The sequence below is a fragment of the Stegastes partitus genome, unplaced genomic scaffold, assembly GCF_000690725.1.
Source record: "Stegastes partitus isolate 25-593 unplaced genomic scaffold, Stegastes_partitus-1.0.2 Scaffold18, whole genome shotgun sequence".
NCBI classification, from domain to species: domain Eukaryota; kingdom Metazoa; phylum Chordata; class Actinopteri; family Pomacentridae; genus Stegastes; species Stegastes partitus.
In genome coordinates, this window is record NW_007577749.1 from 910,902 (window position 1) to 930,144 (window position 19,243).

A 19,243-nucleotide genomic window follows, 5' to 3' on the forward strand; every position below is an offset into this window, starting at 1 on the left:
TCTCTAGTTAAACTTTTACTGCCCCCTGTGTTTTGAAAAAAAGAGTCCACTTCCATAGCAACCTGGACTGTGTCTGATTTCACTGAGAGGTTTGTGGTGGCTGAACGCATTCAAAAGAGACTGCCTTGCTTGACTTTCTGGGCAGCCGGTTTGAGAATACTGTATAGGCACCTGTAGGTTTGGGATGAACAATGTGTGGAGTAATTTCAACAGGTAAGAGGTACTTTCAAAACATTTTTAATTCACTTTTCTGACATTCTGAAAATGATGTTCGTTTGCTAACTTGAGTTTTTCTCTATGCTAAGACTTTCCCCATCTTACTGCTTGCAATTTTGTAAGTACAAGTTTAGATTTTTGGAAGCTACATTTTCAATCTTTGACTGCAGTTTAGGTTCAGAAGAATTTCCATATTATTTCAGTGTTTTGCTGTTTTCTTGGTCCCCTCTGAACAGGAAAGCTTTCTGGCCTCAGATGATGTACTGACTCACTTCTTCAATGATTTCTTAAGTTTGCCGGTAATGTAGACATGATGTATAGATTCAGCATATTGACAAAACTCATACCTTTCTTATAGCCTTAAATGTTTTTTCCAGTCTTTCCCAGACACTTTACTGTACAACCCGGAGACTGGACTGTTTGAGGTGGTGAGTGGAGCAGCTGAATTTGTCTCCAGTAGAATCAGATCAGTCCTACACTACTGCAAATCACGTCTTTCTAGTAACCCCACAGCGCCATCCAGAACCCCTCCAGTGGACAACCATTACACTGTCTGTGTAAGCACTAAGTGATCTGTTTGGAAAACAGTAGTTGAACTTATTTGCTCCTGGAGATGAGCAGAAATCTGTCATGTAGCTTCAGACAATTGATTTGAGGAATGTTTTCTTGACCTTTGCAGTGCCTGAACAGAGAGCAAGGAATTCAGTGGATCAAAAGAGAAAGACTGCCTTATTTCCTTCAAAGTGATTGCTACTATGAATACAGGTACACAGGTGTATTGAGTTTTGATTTAAAAAAAAAAAAAACCTATTGCTACTACAAAAACAAATGTGTTTTAACAGCTATAGTTTTAAATGATTTCTATGTTTTATTGTGTTCTTATTACCACTGTGTATAACTGTAATCAGACTTGAATTTGCTCTTTACTTGTCAAATTCTATTCAGGTTCAGACTCACATTGGCTCTGATAAAACCGACCTCTCCATTCTGACTTTACTGTCATTGTTTCCACTCTCCTGCAACCTGTCGGCCTAATGATCTTATTTTAAACATTAACCGACCCCCTCAAACTCTACCATTTAGTATATAGTGTCAAGCATTTTCAAGAACAGGTTTGGTAATTATGGAGTGGTCTTCAGTGCAGTGTACTCTGTATACTGTAACGTTCTAACAATTGTGTTTGTGTTCAAGACTGCTGCCCTACTTTCTCGACTGTTTACTCTAATTCTTTATGCATCTTGTAAGAACCCTGAAGGCCACATCCTGTACGGATCAGATTACTAAACCACATCAACTTGCAACCTGCTCCTTGCAGCAGTGATACAGATATAGCAGCTACCAAGTTTGTTAGTTCCATTTGTAAAAACTGAAGTTTGTCGAAAAAAACATGTGCCTGTTTATTCTGTGACTAATGGTGCATCCGTTCTCTCTGGTATTTCCCAGACTAGCCAAGCTCTTACTTCAGTGGGACCCAAACTTCTGTATCCACAGAAGGAGAAACAGTTCAAGTCGAACCATTCTTTCAGCCCCACAACTGCATTGTTCCCCCCAATTTAACAAGATAAATAATGATGTGCTGAAAGTCCTGAGGTGGTCACATAGTGAAGAGAACATTTCAGGAAAACAAGGTGTGTGTCACTTTTCAACTTGCAAATCTATGTGTGTTATAAACTTTAGGCTTGACCCTTCCCTTTTTCCCCTTACTGCACAGGTTCTGTGAGCATGACTAATGTTACATGTCAGTCCTCTGGCCAGAAGGAGAATATCAACACAAGAAGCAGCAAATCATCCAGTTGCTACTCCAGTTGTTCTCAGCCAGAAAACCCATGTACCATTTCCTCTTTCTCCTCATCAGGTTCCTTTTCCTCTCACCCTAAATGTGAGGAAACGCAAGAACTCCAAAGCTTACAAGCAGAGTTGAGCCTCTGCTTCACAGGGCTGTCAGCTGGTGTCAGAGAAGAGATTCATCTCAAAGAATCCAGTAGCCAGATATTTAATTCTCCTGAACAACAGCTAGAGTACTTGGCTGCCAAAGTGGTTAAACTGGTACTAAAAAATGCAATATATGTGATGAATCCTCAGAGCCAGGCAAACACCTCTGAGTGTCTCAGAGAGTCAGAAGACCAGACAAATTGTACGAGCACAGACAAACCCTGTGAATGTAAAGTTTGCCAGCATTCAGCAGATGAGGACAGAGAAAGACTGAAAGGGAAGGTGGATAAAGTTCAACATGGTATTGGGGGGAGTGAATGGGAAGAAAAGACCGATTGGCATAAGAAGAATAGGGAGGTGGAGAGTAGACGTGCAAACCAACAAAATGTCCTTGATATTTGTTGTCATGGTACCTGTTGCCATGGCAATAGGCCAGGCTTGGATGAGTTCAAAGAGTTTTTGCGAGGAACACCAGGACAGAAGATACTTAATCTCTGGATGGATATAGAGAGACTGAAAGCTACACAGCACAGAGAGAGAAGGAACAGGTAAACACTGCAACATGACAACACACTGTTCTGTCCTGTTATTAAAAAAAAATAAAAATGAAAAAATAATAATCAGATTCATCAGATGTAATGGGGTATTTGTTGCAGGTATTTGATCCTGATGAGGAGCTGGTACCTGCTGAGCAGCAGTCAGAGCTGTCTAAATGTTGGGTTGCTCTCCAGACTGGGGCTGACTACCTCCCCCTGCTGGACAGAGGAGAAACTGTGCTCAGTGCAGCCCTGCCTCACTGAGTCTCTGCTCCACTACTGGTGAGATTCACAACTCACAGTATTCATGTTCCTAATGTTAGTGACAGACACTGTGTGAGTGTGTACAGTGCATACCTACACACAGTATCTCTGTGCATCCATACATTTTACTAACCATATTTACTCTGGGCATCAGAATTAGAAATACTTTATTGATCTCAGAGGGGAAATTGCTTACAATGTCCTCACTTTTTCCCCACAGGGCTCCCCGGTTCTGGACTTCCCAGTTTGTTCAGAAAGATAATAATTGCTCCTCTCATACTGGGTTATGGACAGAGAGGAGTTCTAACCCAGTATCAAGCATACAGTCCTGCCATGGCTCTACGACTCTGCCTCTCCAACACCCTGACACCTACTTGCCGCGATCCTCCCAGACTGTACATACAGAGGTAGGAGCATTCGGACTTGACACTGTTGGGTACATATAAGTTACATATAAAGTTTTCTCTTCCGCCAGCTTTCAGTGGCTGCAGGTTGAATTACATGGGTGGGATTACGGGGGTAGTAGAGATGAAATGATAAGTGAAATAATACTGGAAAAACTGGAATGGTCATTAATCAAACCAAATGACAAACATTTGTTTAATTGTTAATTTTTGCTTGAAATTTTCCATTATTTTTGCACTTGCAGTGACTAAACAATGCACTGTGAAAAAGTAGTATTTTACGATTATGCAATAATGAAAATAATCATTAGATTTTTAAAATGAATTTTTATTTTTCTAAACTTGTTGTACTGAAAGGGTTCTTATCTGTGTATATGTTTCATCAGTCTTTTCACAGAAGTCTGCTGTGCAGCAGAAGAATGCAGAAGATGTTACAGGCTCTCTATGTTGAATCCCGTGCTGGACTATACTTCACACACTTCTGTGAACAATCTGGAAATCAGGTACAAACATCTATGAGTTGTACTTAAAACTGCACATTTATTCTTTATAGTCCATTACATTATCTTATGGTTGACACACATCCAAAATAGTAGATTACAGTACTTTAAATATTATTGGTACTGCAACATGGAGCGGTAAAACAGACAATCTAATCGTGATGTGTTTTTTTTCTGTCTCAGTTGTGGGTGAATGCAATTTACTTCTGGACTGACCTGCAGCACTACCATGAGCTGTTTTACCAGGATGGACTGGATCCCTACAGAGTGCAGAGAGAGGCACAGGTGAGCACCCACATACTGCTGCAGTCCCTGTGCTCAGGATCACACTGACTTCAAAGTTGAGGAAAGTAGCAAGCTGCTATGACTGTATAGTAACTAAAGTATGTGGATGACAATCCAACATAGGAGTAACATACAGTACAGTTATAGATGCAGACTTTCTCTCCACCTCCCCACACTTGTATTTTGAGTGTAAGTGTATTGTCAAAAACAAGGCAAAACTTACAATAAACAAAATCAAAGATGAATTTGACTGATCACATTTTTTTTTTCAAAATTTCTACAGCTATTACAGTAATATTGTTATCATAAATTCTTTTGGCCATGATAATCATGTGGTGAAAATCTGATATCATGATGGTGATTACATGTACTATGTCAACTTCTATGTTTTCAATGTTTTAAACTGAGACTGAGTGCATTTGCTGAGATGTCTGTATATTTAAATCTGAGTTCAGACTAGTTCAACAGATCAGTTTCTAGCATGTTGTTGATTCTGTTCTGTTTTCCTGTAGCAAAACACTCTTCTTAAGAAAACTTTGTTTTCCTTTTGTCAGAAAATAGCTACACAATATTCCAAACAATAAGTTGTTTAGAAGATCATGTTTTTTTCTTGGGGTTCTCCAAAGGCTATGCTGCCATGGCCAATTGTGCAACATCAAACTAGTTTCATGTGATAAAAAATAGATCTATTTGTTTGACTCATGCTTTCTGTGAGTTATAGCCAATCTAAAACTTAAGTTAAGATGTTTCATGCAGAGGAATAAAATATCCAGTGATATAAAGAGGCCTTTTTCTAGAGTGGATGCCAGGTAAAATCGCCAATCATAATCAGTTAAAGTTGTAGAGAGCAAATGTCCTAAAATGTACAAGTACAAACAAGAAGTAATTACGTATAAATAAAGGTTATAAAAAGGTAATGAAAGAGTGATCGAGTTTAACATTTGCGGCGTCCTCCCTTTTGTACATACACACACCTGCCCTTGTTTGCCTGCTCTGTTGGCCTGCCACTCCCTTCTCCCCCTGCTTCTCTCTACCCTCTTCACCCCTTCACACTAAGTGGAGAGATTTAAACTCCCATAAAAACAAGTGAGTCAGACCCCCCCAGCTTTGCGCCAGTTCAGTCACCCAGAACCACCCTGCCTGACTACAGCTGGACCAGGGAGGAAAGCAGAGCGGTTTGGTCCAGAATACCTCTCAGTGAAACCTATTTTCCTTCAGTTAACCTTTAGTTCACCAGAGGATTGACGATTAGATGATCTTTCCATTGTGTTTTGGCCAAGACGGTTGAATGAGTGACATTTATGTGGTGTGATGGCAGCAGTGATGAGAGATACTGAATGTTGTGTATGAGAGCATTAAGCAATGGTGATGATGAAAGTGATGGTGGTTGTGAGGAGAAATGTTTCTGAAGTGAAGACATTTTTATGACTCCTCTCCTCTCCTCTCCTCTCCTCTCCTCTCCTCTCCAGCTCCTTTACTCCACATATCTTTTCAGTTCTGCCAGGAGGAGCTTTGGTGTTGAGGAGGAGATCAGAAGGAAGGTGTATGACAGACTGATGCCTGCCTTTGAGGAGCTGTTTGATGGGGTTGAAGAATACACACTGAACATTCTGCTGGAGCCGTGGACACTTCTGGTTAACCGGGACAAAGAGTCCTTCCAGCAGGTAACCACACTTCAACCACTGGTTAATTCACTTCCCTTTTATTTGGAGGACATGGGCTTCCTTTAGTAAATTTGACAGTTCAATAACATAGAAGCCTTATTAAGGCCAGTTCATGGTTAGACAGATCGTCTTTCAATCTGTGTGTGGATGTGGAAAGTAGAAATCCCGCAAAGCATCAAGTAATATCCACTAATGTTTATGTTGCTGCGTTTGTGAATATTTGATTAGAGTTATTAGTTTGAGTCTATGGCTTCCTAACTGTGGTTGTGAAATGGCTTCAAGGCTGCAGGTTCTAATTATTTTTAAGATTATTTTTTAAATTGACCTATTGGTCTACAAAACATCAGAAAAAAAGAATAAAACACCCACAACAATGTCCTGTTAAGTATTGATTTTTATGTAACGTCAGCTAATTCTCACAGTGAATACCTGGTGCCGTAAGTCGTCTGGTATTTCTGACTGAAAAATGAACTAAATGATAAACCAAATATCAAAATGGGTATCGATAAGTTTTGTGTGTGTGTGTCCAGGTGTGTGTGCAGGAGGAGGTTCGCTGCATCGAGAGCCAGGAGTACAGGGAACTTCTGAGTCTGTGTGAGGAATCAGAGCGGCAACTGAAATGGGTCAGTCAGCCAGCATCCATCAGTTCCAAGATTTGTAAAATGCTGGTGCTTAGTTAATAGCCAGTAAACACACCTGCGAGCATGAAACAGCTATGTAAATATTAATGTGAAAATGACCTCTTACCAGTATTTATGTATTGCTTAGTAACAATGTTGATTATCTGCTGTTCCAGGGCTGTTTTTTTTGGCACTACTCATACTGCTGTCATATAGAAGAAATGATCCATGTGGCTCTGTGCTTTAGTGTGACTTGAGAATGCCTTACAGGCAGTATTAGGCATGATGTGATGTGGAAAATCATTGCTTTTTATAGTGCACCTTATTTTTGTCTTTTTTTTTAACACTATTTTGCTGTTTTTTTCTCCCCATGTGTCCCTTACTTTCTCCGTCCTCCCGCTGTATCTGTTCTACAGGAGAAGCAATGTGTGTCCATGCCATTTTCCTCTTCTATTACACCTTGTAGTCCCTTCTCAAAGGACCCTCATGCATCTGACTCTTGGTCCAGTGTGTCTCCAAATTACCAGGGTTACCGTTTAGGGTCCTTACTTCGTCACCGTCATGAGATTGGGCACTTTATGTCTTTCTTACAGAATCAGGATGCCAGGTGAGCTGAGCAACCATACAATTTGTATATCACTCTCTTATCCTTTCTTTAGATGTATGACACTTAAGCTACATACATGAATACAACATATTTACAGCATCACACTGTGCATCACTTGCAAATATGCATCATTTTTGCCTTAAACTAAAGGTTTTTCAGGATGTATACAAGGTCTACTAAGTAAATGTGAAAACATCTGTTCTGAACATGTGTACTTATGTTTAGTATCCATCTGACGTGTTGGCTGGATCTGGAGCAGTACAGGAGGACCCCTCAAAAGGACAAGGCTATCAGACAGAAGAGGTCGTCTCTTATTGCCAAGAAATACCTCAACAGGGAGTACTTCTTTGGCTCTGACAGTCCTGCCACAACAGAGCAACAGAATGATGTATGTCAATCATCATCATTATATAGTCATCATCAAATAATGTAAAAGAATAACATGTTCAATATTATTTGCAAATGTACCCGTGTTGGTACAATCCCAGTTCCACTGAATATGAACTACTGCTAAAGTTCCTGGAAACGTATTACAGAGACAGGGGGTAGAAACAGGCTGCTCATGACATGACAATTCCAAGATGGGATCTGAGCTCCAGCTGAGGCTCAGCATCCAGATTTGATAAACAGAGGCTGCTGTGGCTCTCACACAATTCCCCACCTCCCTCCTTTGGCATCCTGCAGACTTCATACTGACAGCTCTGACAGCAGGGTGTTGGTGGGGAATGGGGGACGAGAGAACATGGTTAGAATTAAAACAAGAAGACGGAGAAGAGTATTGTTTGGATCCAGAAAGACAAAGAAAATCAGCTCAAGTAACAATGACAGTAGGATGAAAACTGTCCTGATGTTAATAGCGGAAGATTGGGTTTCTGGATTCTAGGATTACTGCAGGAGGGCATGGTGTGTTGAGTTAGGAATGGTCGCTCTGTAGTATTTATGATACTGTCGCAGAAAACAGTGTTTTATTGGACTGTGGTTCTGAGGTATTTTTGGTTTGATGAACCCTGAAAGCCCTGTCAACATCAACATAACTGTTCAAACATGTTCATACGGACAGATGTTAACTAGATGCTATTTAATTTATTTAGATTTTTTTTTTTTTTAAAGATTTATGAAACTGACAGGCTGTCTCCAAATTTAAAGGTCCCATATTCTGACCCTTTTAGCAAATTAATCAGTTTTATCCCCACAGTGTGTCTTTCAACTGTTAAGCTCTAAATACCGTAAAGACAGTTGATTTCACCACGTCTGTATAACCCCTGGTTTTAGAGCTGTCCTAAATGGGCTGTTTTTGCTCTGAAAAACAATTGCTGCTGTTGCTGCCCCCTTCAGGAAGAGCACACTGCCTGCATCTGTTGAACTGCTGCACATGTTAGAGTAGAATAGAATTATTTTTATTGATCGCCCATTGGGGGAACTTTACATGCCACAGCAGCATCCAAAATATAGAAAAGAAAGTGCAAGGCACTAACAAGTAATAAAATAAGTATGTACACAAGATGACAAAAATATACCATTGAGTGAATGTGTGTGTGTGTGTGTGTGTGTGTAAAGTGGGGAAAAGAAGTATTTGAACCCCCTGCGATTCTGCAAGTTCTCCCACTTAGAAATCATGGAAGGGTCTGAAACTTTCATCTAGGTGCATGTCCACTGTGAGACACATAATCTAAAAAAAAAAAAATCCAGAAATCACAATGTATGATTTTTTAATCATTAACTTGCATGGTACTACTGAAAATAAGTATTTGAATATATATATATATATTGCTATTGTGTCCCTTTTTAGCAAATAAATCAACATGGCACATGTAGTCACAGGGCATCTTTCTGCTCCAAATACTCCAAAAAATGCTTATTTATATTCACCATGGCTGCATAGCCCCTGGTTTCAGGACTGTTCCTAATGGGCTGTTTTGCTCTGAAAACCATCAATCTTCTGTTCTCACCCCATTCAGGAAGATAATGCTGAGCTGGATGACTCTTGGTTAGTTACGTAGCACCTGGGTTGAGTTCTTGCTGCCTTTAAAGCTGGGAGGATGACTAGCTGTGTGGGACTTGAGGAAGACAGACGTAAACATCTTCATATCTTAACAGCTAGTATTTTACACTTCCAAGCTTATAACAATCACAAAACACAATAAAAATGTATTTTCACCATATGTGACCTTTAAACTATCAGCTGACCTATCTAACATTAGCAATTTTAAGTAATTTATTCATGGCTAATGTAACAATTTCCACTGTATCCCTTCATTCACATGGCTGGTTATTTTAACCACTGAGTTACCATTTTGTTTAGCCACCTGTTCCTGCCATTCATCTTACTTTTGTTTAACTAATTTAACCATTTAGCTATTATTTTTTAGCTTGCAGTTCTTAAGACTTTATGCATAACTGTTATTACTATCTCATCTGTTTACTGAGTGTTTTATTAACTTTTTTCAGCCATTTATTCAATACTTTTTACTATTTTTACTATTTTTACTGCTTGCTTGCTAACTAGCTTTTGCTTACTTTCAATCATAGTAAGTAATGTTCCTGTGTTTATCGATGTTTGTTCAAATTAGCTAAACTACTTTACAGTTTTTTTTCTTGACTTGCTTTGAAACCATGATGTGATTTTTGAATAAGGAAATTTCCGTTTTGTTTTTTTTTTAACTTATGCTTATTTAATTGCTGTTTCTACTCCACCAGAGCCCCAGCCCTATTATAGTATAATTGTCCTAATATTTCAGAAATGATGATATAAAATATGTATAAGAACATTGTACATTAATGTAGGTGAGACTGAAAAATCAATTAAAATGAAAAATACAAAGATTGAAGAAACCCAAAAAAACCACAAAAGTTACAAATAAATAAATAAACTATGTATAACACGGGGTCAGTAGTTAAAAATTTCAATGCTAAGCAACAGTGGCATCTGTGTTTTCTTTATAGTTTAAGACAGTGCTATAAACGTTTCTGAGCACAGCCTCTTGTAGAAAAACATATTTTCTCCTTTGATACAAGAAGTCTTTAATCCATAGTTTAAAGCTTGGAGGGAACTCCTTCCATTTAAACAGTAAAGGTTGTCTTACTAAAAGAGATAAAAAATAATATATTTATTACCTGACAACTTAGATGTATACCTTGTGGAGCTACGCCAAATACAGATTTGAAGTTGTTCTTGTAGTTCACTCAGTTGAGACAAACAGAGCGCACTTATTGATGTAAATTCAAATCTGGTGCATGATCTTTGTCATTTGTCATCCTCATCTCATAAATACCATCCAAATAATTATTCTAACTGTGCATTTGAATTGGGATGCCAATTCTAGTGCTTTCTAACTCTGTAAGGACCGAGCCTGGCTGCCGTTGTTGCATCTCAGCGTTGGTTCTTGTCTGCGTGAGCGATGTAGAGAGACTGACAGCTTTACTGCTTTGGCCCTTCACTGTTTCAGTCACTCAGTCATCCAGTCACAGATTGGCCTCCTTTCATCTCCTGACTCCCACACCAGTGCCACGACTGGTTCTCATTTCTGAAGCTCGTGTGAGTGTATGTGTGCATGCGCGGGCCTATGTGCGTGCAAAATAAGATGAGAGAAAATATAAGGGAGATATAAAAAGGGAGACATGGCCAGATCGATGTATGAAGACAGAAAGCAGAGAGGGGAGATGAAGAGAGCAGAGTTTTTGTGGGAATGATGAAGAGCACAGCAGGAGTCAGGAAGGAGAGGAGTTTCCAGTTGGATTTCCCACTGTGGGCACTTTTTTTTTCCTGAGTCTCTTGTCCACCCCGTCATATGTTCTTCATGTGGTTTTACAGAAATCTAGAGACATGTACACATCTTAAGCCTTCATATTAAACACATGCCTCCACTGTGTCTTATGCTCTTTTCTGTGTGTAGATACTGCGTTTGGCAGGTGGACTGGAGCGTCTGAAGTTGGATTGTCTCTCAAACCCAGTCGTCGTGGAGGTCCAGGACATTGTCAGGAATCACATTGAGAAAACATGGCTGCCTTTGTTTCTGTCCACGGCAGAGTTCACCGAGCGACAGAGACACAAACCAAAGGTGGCAATACTGATTCCTCACACTTTATTCATGGGCTTTCAGATAAATGCAGCTATTTTTACAATGGAGGTAACAGTGGCATTATTTGCAAAGTGTTAGTGCCAGAACAGAAATATGTGGGCTACCTTTTGTCTTACTACTGATGCTAGCAGTATCTGTTGGTCAGTACATCCCTTTTGTCCTGACTGATAGTTTTCCTCAGCGACTGGATGGCTTACTTTAACCCAAACTTTCATGGTCCCCAGAGGATAAAGCGCAGTGACTCTGGTGATCCCCTGACCAATAGGACAAATTTTTATCTAAGAAATGCATCAAACACCTATGAGATGATTTGACATTCAGACATTCATGGTCCCCTGGTGAAGTAGCCTGTTGACCTTTGTGATCTCCTAACCTTTCCTTTAAGACCACCAGCAGGTTTACACTTATGGTATTTAGATACAGACAGTCATGTGACCCTGAGGAGAAATTGTAATAACTTTGTTGGAGTTCACTGTCAGTTAGTAGTATACACATGTAGAAGGTTTACTGCAGCACTTTGAATGACTGGGATTAGTGTTTACATTGGGTGATATCAAAATACTTACCTGTATCCTACATTTGGAAAAAATATCTGCTTCTACTTTATTGAATGTATTTTAATATCAACATTTCTCTTCCAGTTATTTCTGGTTTTTCATTATTTATGCACATGTAATTACCAGATAGAGTTGTGATAGTTGTGGAGGTGAATACTGACATTAGTGATGCTGCAATGAAGCCTCTGTGACGGTAGCCAACATTTAAGACAATAGCTTTTGCCGCTTTACTGCTATCTTTCACCTTTTAATACAAGATATACTGAAAGATGTACAAAAAGAGGAAAGAGATTTAGGTCCACATTAAATGAAGAGTACCTGACTTGTTTCAGCTGTAATTATAATCTGTACTAAGTTTGCATTTAAGCCTCAAGAGTGAACAGAGATGAAACGCCAGATGCACATTAGTGTTACGTGAGCAACCACTAAACGCTGTCACTGTCCAGTCGCTCTCTCAGGTTGCCTCATCAGGTGGAAACATACAAACTGTAGATTCTGGCGCTCTGCCTCATTATGTTATCAAGTTTACTATGTTTGGTCACACGGATCCTCTCATTAAGTAATGAGAGGTAGACGCAGTTTAGCGTTACACTCTGGAGGATGAGGTGAGCAGGAGGGTGGAAAAGATGGTCAAGAGGTGATGAGAAGGAGGCGGGTGGGAGACCGTTGACATCAGAGAGGAGAAGAGCTCTCTAAGAGAAGATTGGAGAAAATGAAGACAGAGGGAAGGTTAAAGGTAAAAAATGAGAGGGAGCTTTAGTTACCGCCAGTGGCAAAGAGCAGCAGAAAGAGCTTTGAGAGAGGTTGGGTGTCTGTAAGTCCTACCTACGGTTTCTCACTTTTGACCTTTCTATGTGTGCGCTCCTGTGTGTGGTAGCTGCAAGCAGCAGGCAGGCTCTCGGAGCACGTCTACCGTCGGCGCAGAACGAGGAGAGAAGCCTGGAAGGTAAGGAGAAGTCCTCTGGGGATATTTTGAATGGCGAGAAATAAGGCATTTCCTGGCCTGAAAGCATGTGTGATTTAGTTCATGACTTGGCTTCAAGCACTGGCTTTGTCAAACACCATTTTGGCCTTGAGGTTAGTTTTCCCAAATTGGATCCAGGATAAATAAGATTAAAGCATCAGCATTACTAACCTTCCCTTTAATAGTCTTTGGAGTGTTTTCCATGCAGCTCTGTTCCCGTCCTCTCATCTCAGCTCCACAGCAGAACAGATATAAAACATGAACAGTACGCATTAGAAACAAGATGATTACAGGAAGGATTTTGCATACATGATTGTGACTATCATTTTTACAGTCATTATGTCATCTTTGGCATATGAGTTTTCCTCGATAAAGGAGTATCATTATCTCTATTGTATCATTATGTGAGCCAAAGCTGCAGCTCATAGGTCACAGATGATCCTTACTCCTGTTGTTCACTGAACACTATCTTTTACTGCACTGCAAATGATTGCGTTTTGCTGTAATATTTACAAGTAGTGGACTCAGTTTGTCCTCAGGCACATTTTTTTTTGTCCTGAAGAAGTTCAGCCAACAAAGTGTCATGAGTATTCTCCGTCACGTCTCCCTGCAGGCTGAGGGCTTGTGGATGACTTCCTTCAAAGAGATCCTGCTGTTTCGACGAATCCTTCTTAACCCCGTCACCTGCCAGCAGTTTCAACTCTTTGTCTCCCTGAAGGGCGACTTCCTGGAGAATGATGTGCTCTTTTGGTTGGAGGTGCAGCGATACAAGGTAAAAGATACCTGAGGGTTGATGACCAGTACCTGCATCTTTCACCTGCCCATTGTAAACTAGAACCAGTCAGTACTGGATTTATCAGGTTGTGGAGGAGTTGTGCTGCTCGACTTCTCTCTGCACAATACAAACCAAATTTGTTCTATTGGATTCAAATTAGGCGACACTTGACCGTCTCGCAGTTTTCACTTATTTCTTCTTTAGAACTCCAATGTGAGTTCGGCAGTGTGTTTTGGATCGTTATTATGCTGGAGCATTCCTCTTTTTCCAAACGTCACATACTGGGACTTGTCTTGTCAGCCAGTGTTTGGTTTATCCACAGGCATTCATGGTGCACTCCTTAAATGTCACCTCTCTGACACCTTTTGCACTCATGATGTGTCATCGCACGCCACTGTCAGCACTATGCATGTATTGGGGTCTTTCTGTCCAGTTTCATTTTAAACATTCTGGACCCAATCTGACCCACACAAGTTTACTTCGGTCTGTGCATTTCATGAGGCTTTCTTAACCCCCTACACTACATGCGTGTGGTATCATTTTAAAAGTTCCTCTTGATACAGGAAACAACAACAACCTTCAGTGTGGGGGTTTAGCAATTTAACAGGCAACATGACAAAGTCTCCTGTGACACTTAATGAACTGCAGCCAGCGCAGATGTTTAAAATCAAGCCAGACTCAATTAGAACAACGATCCTATGTGAGAGCTTCCTTTGCAGCTCACATCTTGTGTCTTGAGCTTAAACTGGCAATATCAGCACAGGACAGATGTTCAGTGTTCTCAATTTCTACTACATATGAATCAAATATTGACTGATAAACCAGCATTTATTAACAACATTATTTAAATTTACACTGTTGTGTGACAGCAGATGTAAACAAAGGATCAAGCTCAGGTTTGTGCCGATACCAGTCAGTTAAGAAACGCCTTGATCGGCCAGATTCTCAGCTCAGAGTCTGGCTATCCTGATCTTAGACTGGGATCTGGACACTCATACTTTAAAGAAATATAAACAAACCAGAACATTTCCCCCCAATAGTAGAATACTAATGAGGTGAAGCCAGACCTGTTGTGCTACGCAAAGGTATGTGAGACTAGTGAAACAACAAGTAGCGTTTTATTTATTCTTGGATGCCATCTAAAGAGGATCACATTATGTAATATCCTTCACACTGTCTAAGCTCTTACTTAAACTAATTGGAAAGAACAGGTTTATTCACTTTTGTTGCCTTGGATTTCTACTTTGGATCCTGCATTTTTAACAGTCTCTCTGTTTGGGGAAACATTTGTCAACTTAGAAATAATACTGTTATTGAGAGGGGATATAATTTCACCATTTGCACAGGGGTGTTCTCACTTCTGTTGTATACTGTATGTAGTGAGTCTCACAATTTATAGTGTAAAAATGAGGTGGATGGAAAAACAATGAAATGATGACACTGTTCCTAAACGACCTCATACATCATATTTATTTCTGTAATGTCATTTCTTTTTCAGCCACTGTACTGCACAGATCCATTATTTAGTTCTAAGCTAAATTAGCAATTTGTCAGAGTAGTTTATAAAAGGAAATCAACTATAATGCAAGAAATACTTAAAACAGAATGAAGATATTACAATAAGCTACTCATTGATGGTATCTTTAAGTTTACTTGAACCCTGGTTTTGTTATATCAGTTCCAAACATTACAGGGGCAGAGGGAACATAGAATGGCTCTTATTTTCCTCTTTCTCTCTCCGTGAATGCAGGACCTTTGTCATTCTCACAGCGATGAGGCCACCATCCAGCGAAAGATCTCCACCATCATTAGCTGCTTCATCAACTCCTCCATGCCCCCCGCCCTGCAGATAGACATCCCTCCTGAACAGGCTCAGCACATCCTGGAGAAACGCTGTGAGCTAGGCCCTTACATCTTCAGAGAGGCGCAGGTGTTGTGTTCGTCTGCGTGTGTCTAAAGTATGGTGGGTGTTTGTTTTTTCTCCTTATGCTTCAGGCTGTTTTCTTTTCATGTAGATGTCAGTATTCAGCGAATTACTTAAATGCTGGCCCGAGTTTCAAGAGCTTAGCAGCAGCGTCCAAGAGGAGCAGCTCCTTCCTCTGCTGCAGGAGAAGCGAGTTAAATACAGAGCCAGAGTACGGAGACAGAGGAGGAAGGAGGAGGAAGAGGAGGAGGAAGAAGAGAGAAGGAGAACGCAGGTGAAGAAACAAAGAAAAGTAGAGCTACAAGAATGTGGTTATGCAGCTGGTAAATACTTCTGCAACACTAACGTCTGCAGCAAGAATGGTTTCAATCGCATCTAATCTTTTCTCTACAGGAAGAGCTTGACATACAAGAGTCCAGTTTTACAGAAGAGGATAGGTCAGATGAAGATGAAACAGAAGAAGAACAACAAGAGGAAAGAAGTGAACTAAAGGAGTCGAGGACACAAAGCAGAGTGCTGTTGACTCCCACACAGCCGGTAAAGAGCTGTCATTTGTTCCTAATGGGGAAACATTCACTGTAAATGTAGAGCTGTGTTTGTGTAAAATGTAGCATGTGAAGGAAGCCAAACCAGATTAAAGGATTTCCATTGATAACTATCTGAAAGCACAACATACTGAAATAAAAACTGCATGGAAGATAAACTCAATTACAATAACAAGTCCACACAAGGCCTCATCAGCGCCGACCACTAACTGTAAAGGAAGAAACCCGATCGTCTAATTGAACCATTTTTCTAATCACATTTGATTCGACTTGATTTCTGGACATTTTCCTTCAGCTGTCGTGGTCGTACTCCAAGTACATGGCAGGTCTGAAGAGAGAGGAGGTGCTGCTGAGGAGACAGAGTCAGCTGGAGGCCTCCTTCTCCACAGTCTCAGGTACACAAACACGCCTCCCTCTGTCTCCCAGGGCTCCGTGAAACTCCCATATCCAGCTGACTGCTCTCTGCTACCAGTCAGATTAAATGCAGGAAACCATAACAATGAAATGACATTTTGCTGTTCCCACGGTACAATCCAGGCTACATTTTCCAAGGCTCTGATGTTACCTGGCAGTGGAAGCCAAAGTACTGTCAGACTGACCCCCTCCACATGTCTGAACTGTCTCATTGGGCTACAACTTCAGCCAAAACAGCCACTTCAGCCCATCCATTAATTGTCAATGTTCTGTGCAGGACTTAGTTCCAGCCCATAATAAATGAGGATACACGGAAATGAAGCATAGTGCAAATTGTGTTTTAATGGGATGGTATAGAGGAGAAATACAGAGGTACACAGATGGAGATCATCATTGGTTCCTACATGATGGAAACAAGCCACAATATGGAGATATAGTCCACATAGATATGTTATAAACATGTGAGCTGTCTTTTAGATAACCTTTCATCTTCTGTGTAAAAGCAACAGTCTTCAGTATGTTCATTGTATGAGCTAATGTAACACTGTCCATTGACTGCCTCTTTACTCCCTTTCAGACTCCTCCTTTAACTGCAGCACCAAGTCAGCCAACAGCAGGTACAACTATCGGCAGCCCTCACATGGCTCCTCCACAGCAGACAGCAAGCAGTGCAACAGACAAAACAGTAAGTGAACAGTGGCCTAACGCAATGTAGTTTAAAATGTCTAACTAAAGCTGGGTGTGAACACATTTTACTTAACTGAAATAAAAAAATATAAACTAGAATTTAGAAAAAGAAATCATTGTGTGCTTAGAAATGTGGTCAAATTTGTCAACACAAAAGTCAAAAGCAGGAAAAGGTGCATTCAGAAAGGTGACAGATTAAAGGAAAAACCTGAACCCTTCACCCCTGCAGTGACTCTATCATGCAGTGGGGAGCATTTAGCCAGCATGGTTAGTTCACTTGTCCTGTTAGAGGGAAACATCACTGCAAATCATTGCAAAGTTGTTCTGAGTGATCACCTTTAGCCTGATTATGAAACTATCCAGCTGGGCGTTTTCGCTTCCCCTGTCCATAGAGCATGAGTGGTCACTGAGTAGTTTGAAGAGTATGAAAATAATGTGAATCATCTGTTATGACCTTCACGGTCACCACACTTTCAGCCTAAGTGAACACCTATGGGAGACTTTGGATCAGTGTGTTAGTCAGTGCTCTCCACCAGCATTATGAAAACACTAAATGAGGGAATGTATTTTGGAAGGATGGTGGTCATCCTTCCAGTAAAGTTCCAGAGACTTGGACAAACAGTGCCAAGCTGCATTAAAGCTGCTCTGGTCAATCACGGCGGCCCGACACTTTGCTGGTTTCTCCTTTAGTTTGTCATCATCTGTATAATTATTGAAAATGAGACCAACATAAGAAATGATAAAAGTACTCTCAGCAGTCATGCTGCCTCCCAGGCATAACAGACTTTTTTTTTTTCTGCAGGAGGTGCAAGAGGTTGTGACATGAAATGAAACCAAAGTTGGACCTGACTTCATGTGGGACAAACAGACGGGGGGTGACTGACACCGTTATTGGAGGACTATGAGTGAAAACTGAGAGCGGAGCGGCTACTGATATGCTGATGATGAAGTAGAAGTAGAAGTTTGAGTTTACATGATGTAAGAATATTTTCCTAAACCACCTTTGACAAACATCTAACTTTAACCGTTTCGATGAATTTCACTTGACAGGCAAGATGATTACAAAAGTAGTGCTTGTTAGACAGGACTGGGTTTCACTGCAGTGAAGACTCCAGTAAACAACAGGATGAAATGATAAAGTCACACTTCAGGTCATTTCTACAAGTTATTTTTTTTTAATAAAATGGGTTTCTCTATTAATATATTATCCATTTATACATCAAAGGCATTATACTTTAATCTTACATAGAGCTCAGTGCCACAACAATATAAAAGGCAACAATTACATGTTTGCATCATGAGTTGGCATCAACATAAGGTTACAAAGAACAGTGTTATTGTCAAACAGGTATGTTACATCATGTATAAAAACATTTTGGTTGACAGCTGGTATCTCTAGCATCCATCAACATGTATATAAAATTGCACTTAACATTGGCATGAGACATTGACTCATTATATGTAGAATGTAAACACCAAGAGCTTGTTCTGCAGAGTGAACCATTACAGACTGTTTAGACAGAAGTGAAACTGATCTGAGAGACTCCTGCTGGCTGTACATGTCTGTCTGTAACACTGAGGAGGTTTCACACTGACTAAACTCTAACTTTGAGTTGACATAACTCTTATTTGTTTTAGTGTTCACTACAGTATATGCTCACTGAAATGTCCAAACCTACAAATCCTGTTTCTATGAATAAAATTAATTTTTATCCCACTGATGTTCTTTGTGTGCTGAGAATCGCTATTGTTCATAAAAAAAACAAAGACAATTTCTATGAATTCTCTACATCCCTAAGGCATGGGCGTCCACATGGACTTACCTAAATATATATTCATCTTTATTTTAAAAAGTATGTTTTACATAAATGTGATGTTATATTTTTAGAGGATGAGATTTATTTAAGACTTACTTTAAATTTGAACAAAAGCTCTGATCATATCATAGCTTTCACTCTCAGAAAGCCACAGGTGTGTTATTGTGTATCAGTGGAATCCAATGTGTAAGGCTTTATTCTTTACAGTAGTGAACTTGCTGACAAACACCTTAGCAAAGGCCGGATCCACCAGGTAGCGGTAACACTTGGTGACAGAAGGCGGCGGCTCTGCGAGCGTCACTGGGGGCTGCTGCTGGAGAGAAGCAGTGGAGGGGGAAAGGAACTGGGATGCTCGCATCACGTAATCCACCAGACGCCGATACTGCTGCTCTGACAGACGCTCACGAACACCGTCGCCCTGCAGGAAGACAGACCGATAAGCATCCTGCTCTG

General features: G+C 40.3%; 2 protein-coding genes across 2 annotated transcripts in view; one reads left to right on the top strand and one right to left on the bottom strand.

Moving 5' to 3' along the window:
* Positions 1 to 132: 132 nt before the first annotated feature.
* On the top strand, positions 133 to 18,690 carry rgs22 (regulator of G protein signaling 22). The gene is made up of 24 exons (XM_008292386.1): positions 133 to 213; positions 306 to 334; positions 453 to 515; positions 594 to 773; positions 896 to 981; positions 1,660 to 1,844; positions 1,928 to 2,696; positions 2,805 to 2,966; positions 3,169 to 3,355; positions 3,739 to 3,855; positions 4,036 to 4,137; positions 5,607 to 5,801; positions 6,332 to 6,424; positions 6,838 to 7,028; positions 7,254 to 7,416; positions 10,922 to 11,086; positions 12,542 to 12,610; positions 13,242 to 13,400; positions 15,154 to 15,333; positions 15,419 to 15,601; positions 15,721 to 15,864; positions 16,168 to 16,267; positions 16,864 to 16,971; positions 17,776 to 18,690. The coding sequence occupies exons 1-24, from the start codon at positions 192 to 194 to the stop codon at positions 17,802 to 17,804; spliced, it is 3,681 nt and encodes a 1,226-aa protein (XP_008290608.1). The 5' UTR covers positions 133 to 191; the 3' UTR covers positions 17,805 to 18,690.
* vps13b (vacuolar protein sorting 13 homolog B) overlaps positions 18,128 to 19,243 on the bottom strand; it is a 324,549-nt gene continuing 323,433 nt past the window's right edge. Inside the window, exon 68 of the mRNA XM_008292112.1 lies at positions 18,128 to 19,208. Coding sequence (XP_008290334.1) covers positions 18,960 to 19,208 — 249 coding nt within the window. The 3' untranslated portion in view covers positions 18,128 to 18,959. The remainder of the gene's footprint in view (positions 19,209 to 19,243) is intronic.

Excerpts from the sequence above, each read along its gene's own strand:
- rgs22 (XM_008292386.1), top strand. The coding sequence starts at position 192 with ATGTGTGGAGTAATTTCAACAG. Across the intron at positions 6,425-6,837 it reads CAGAGCGGCAACTGAAATGG|GAGAAGCAATGTGTGTCCAT; the intron begins GTCAGTCAGCCA and ends TCTGTTCTACAG. Across the intron at positions 16,972-17,775 it reads GCAGTGCAACAGACAAAACA|GAGGTGCAAGAGGTTGTGAC; the intron begins GTAAGTGAACAG and ends TTTTTTCTGCAG.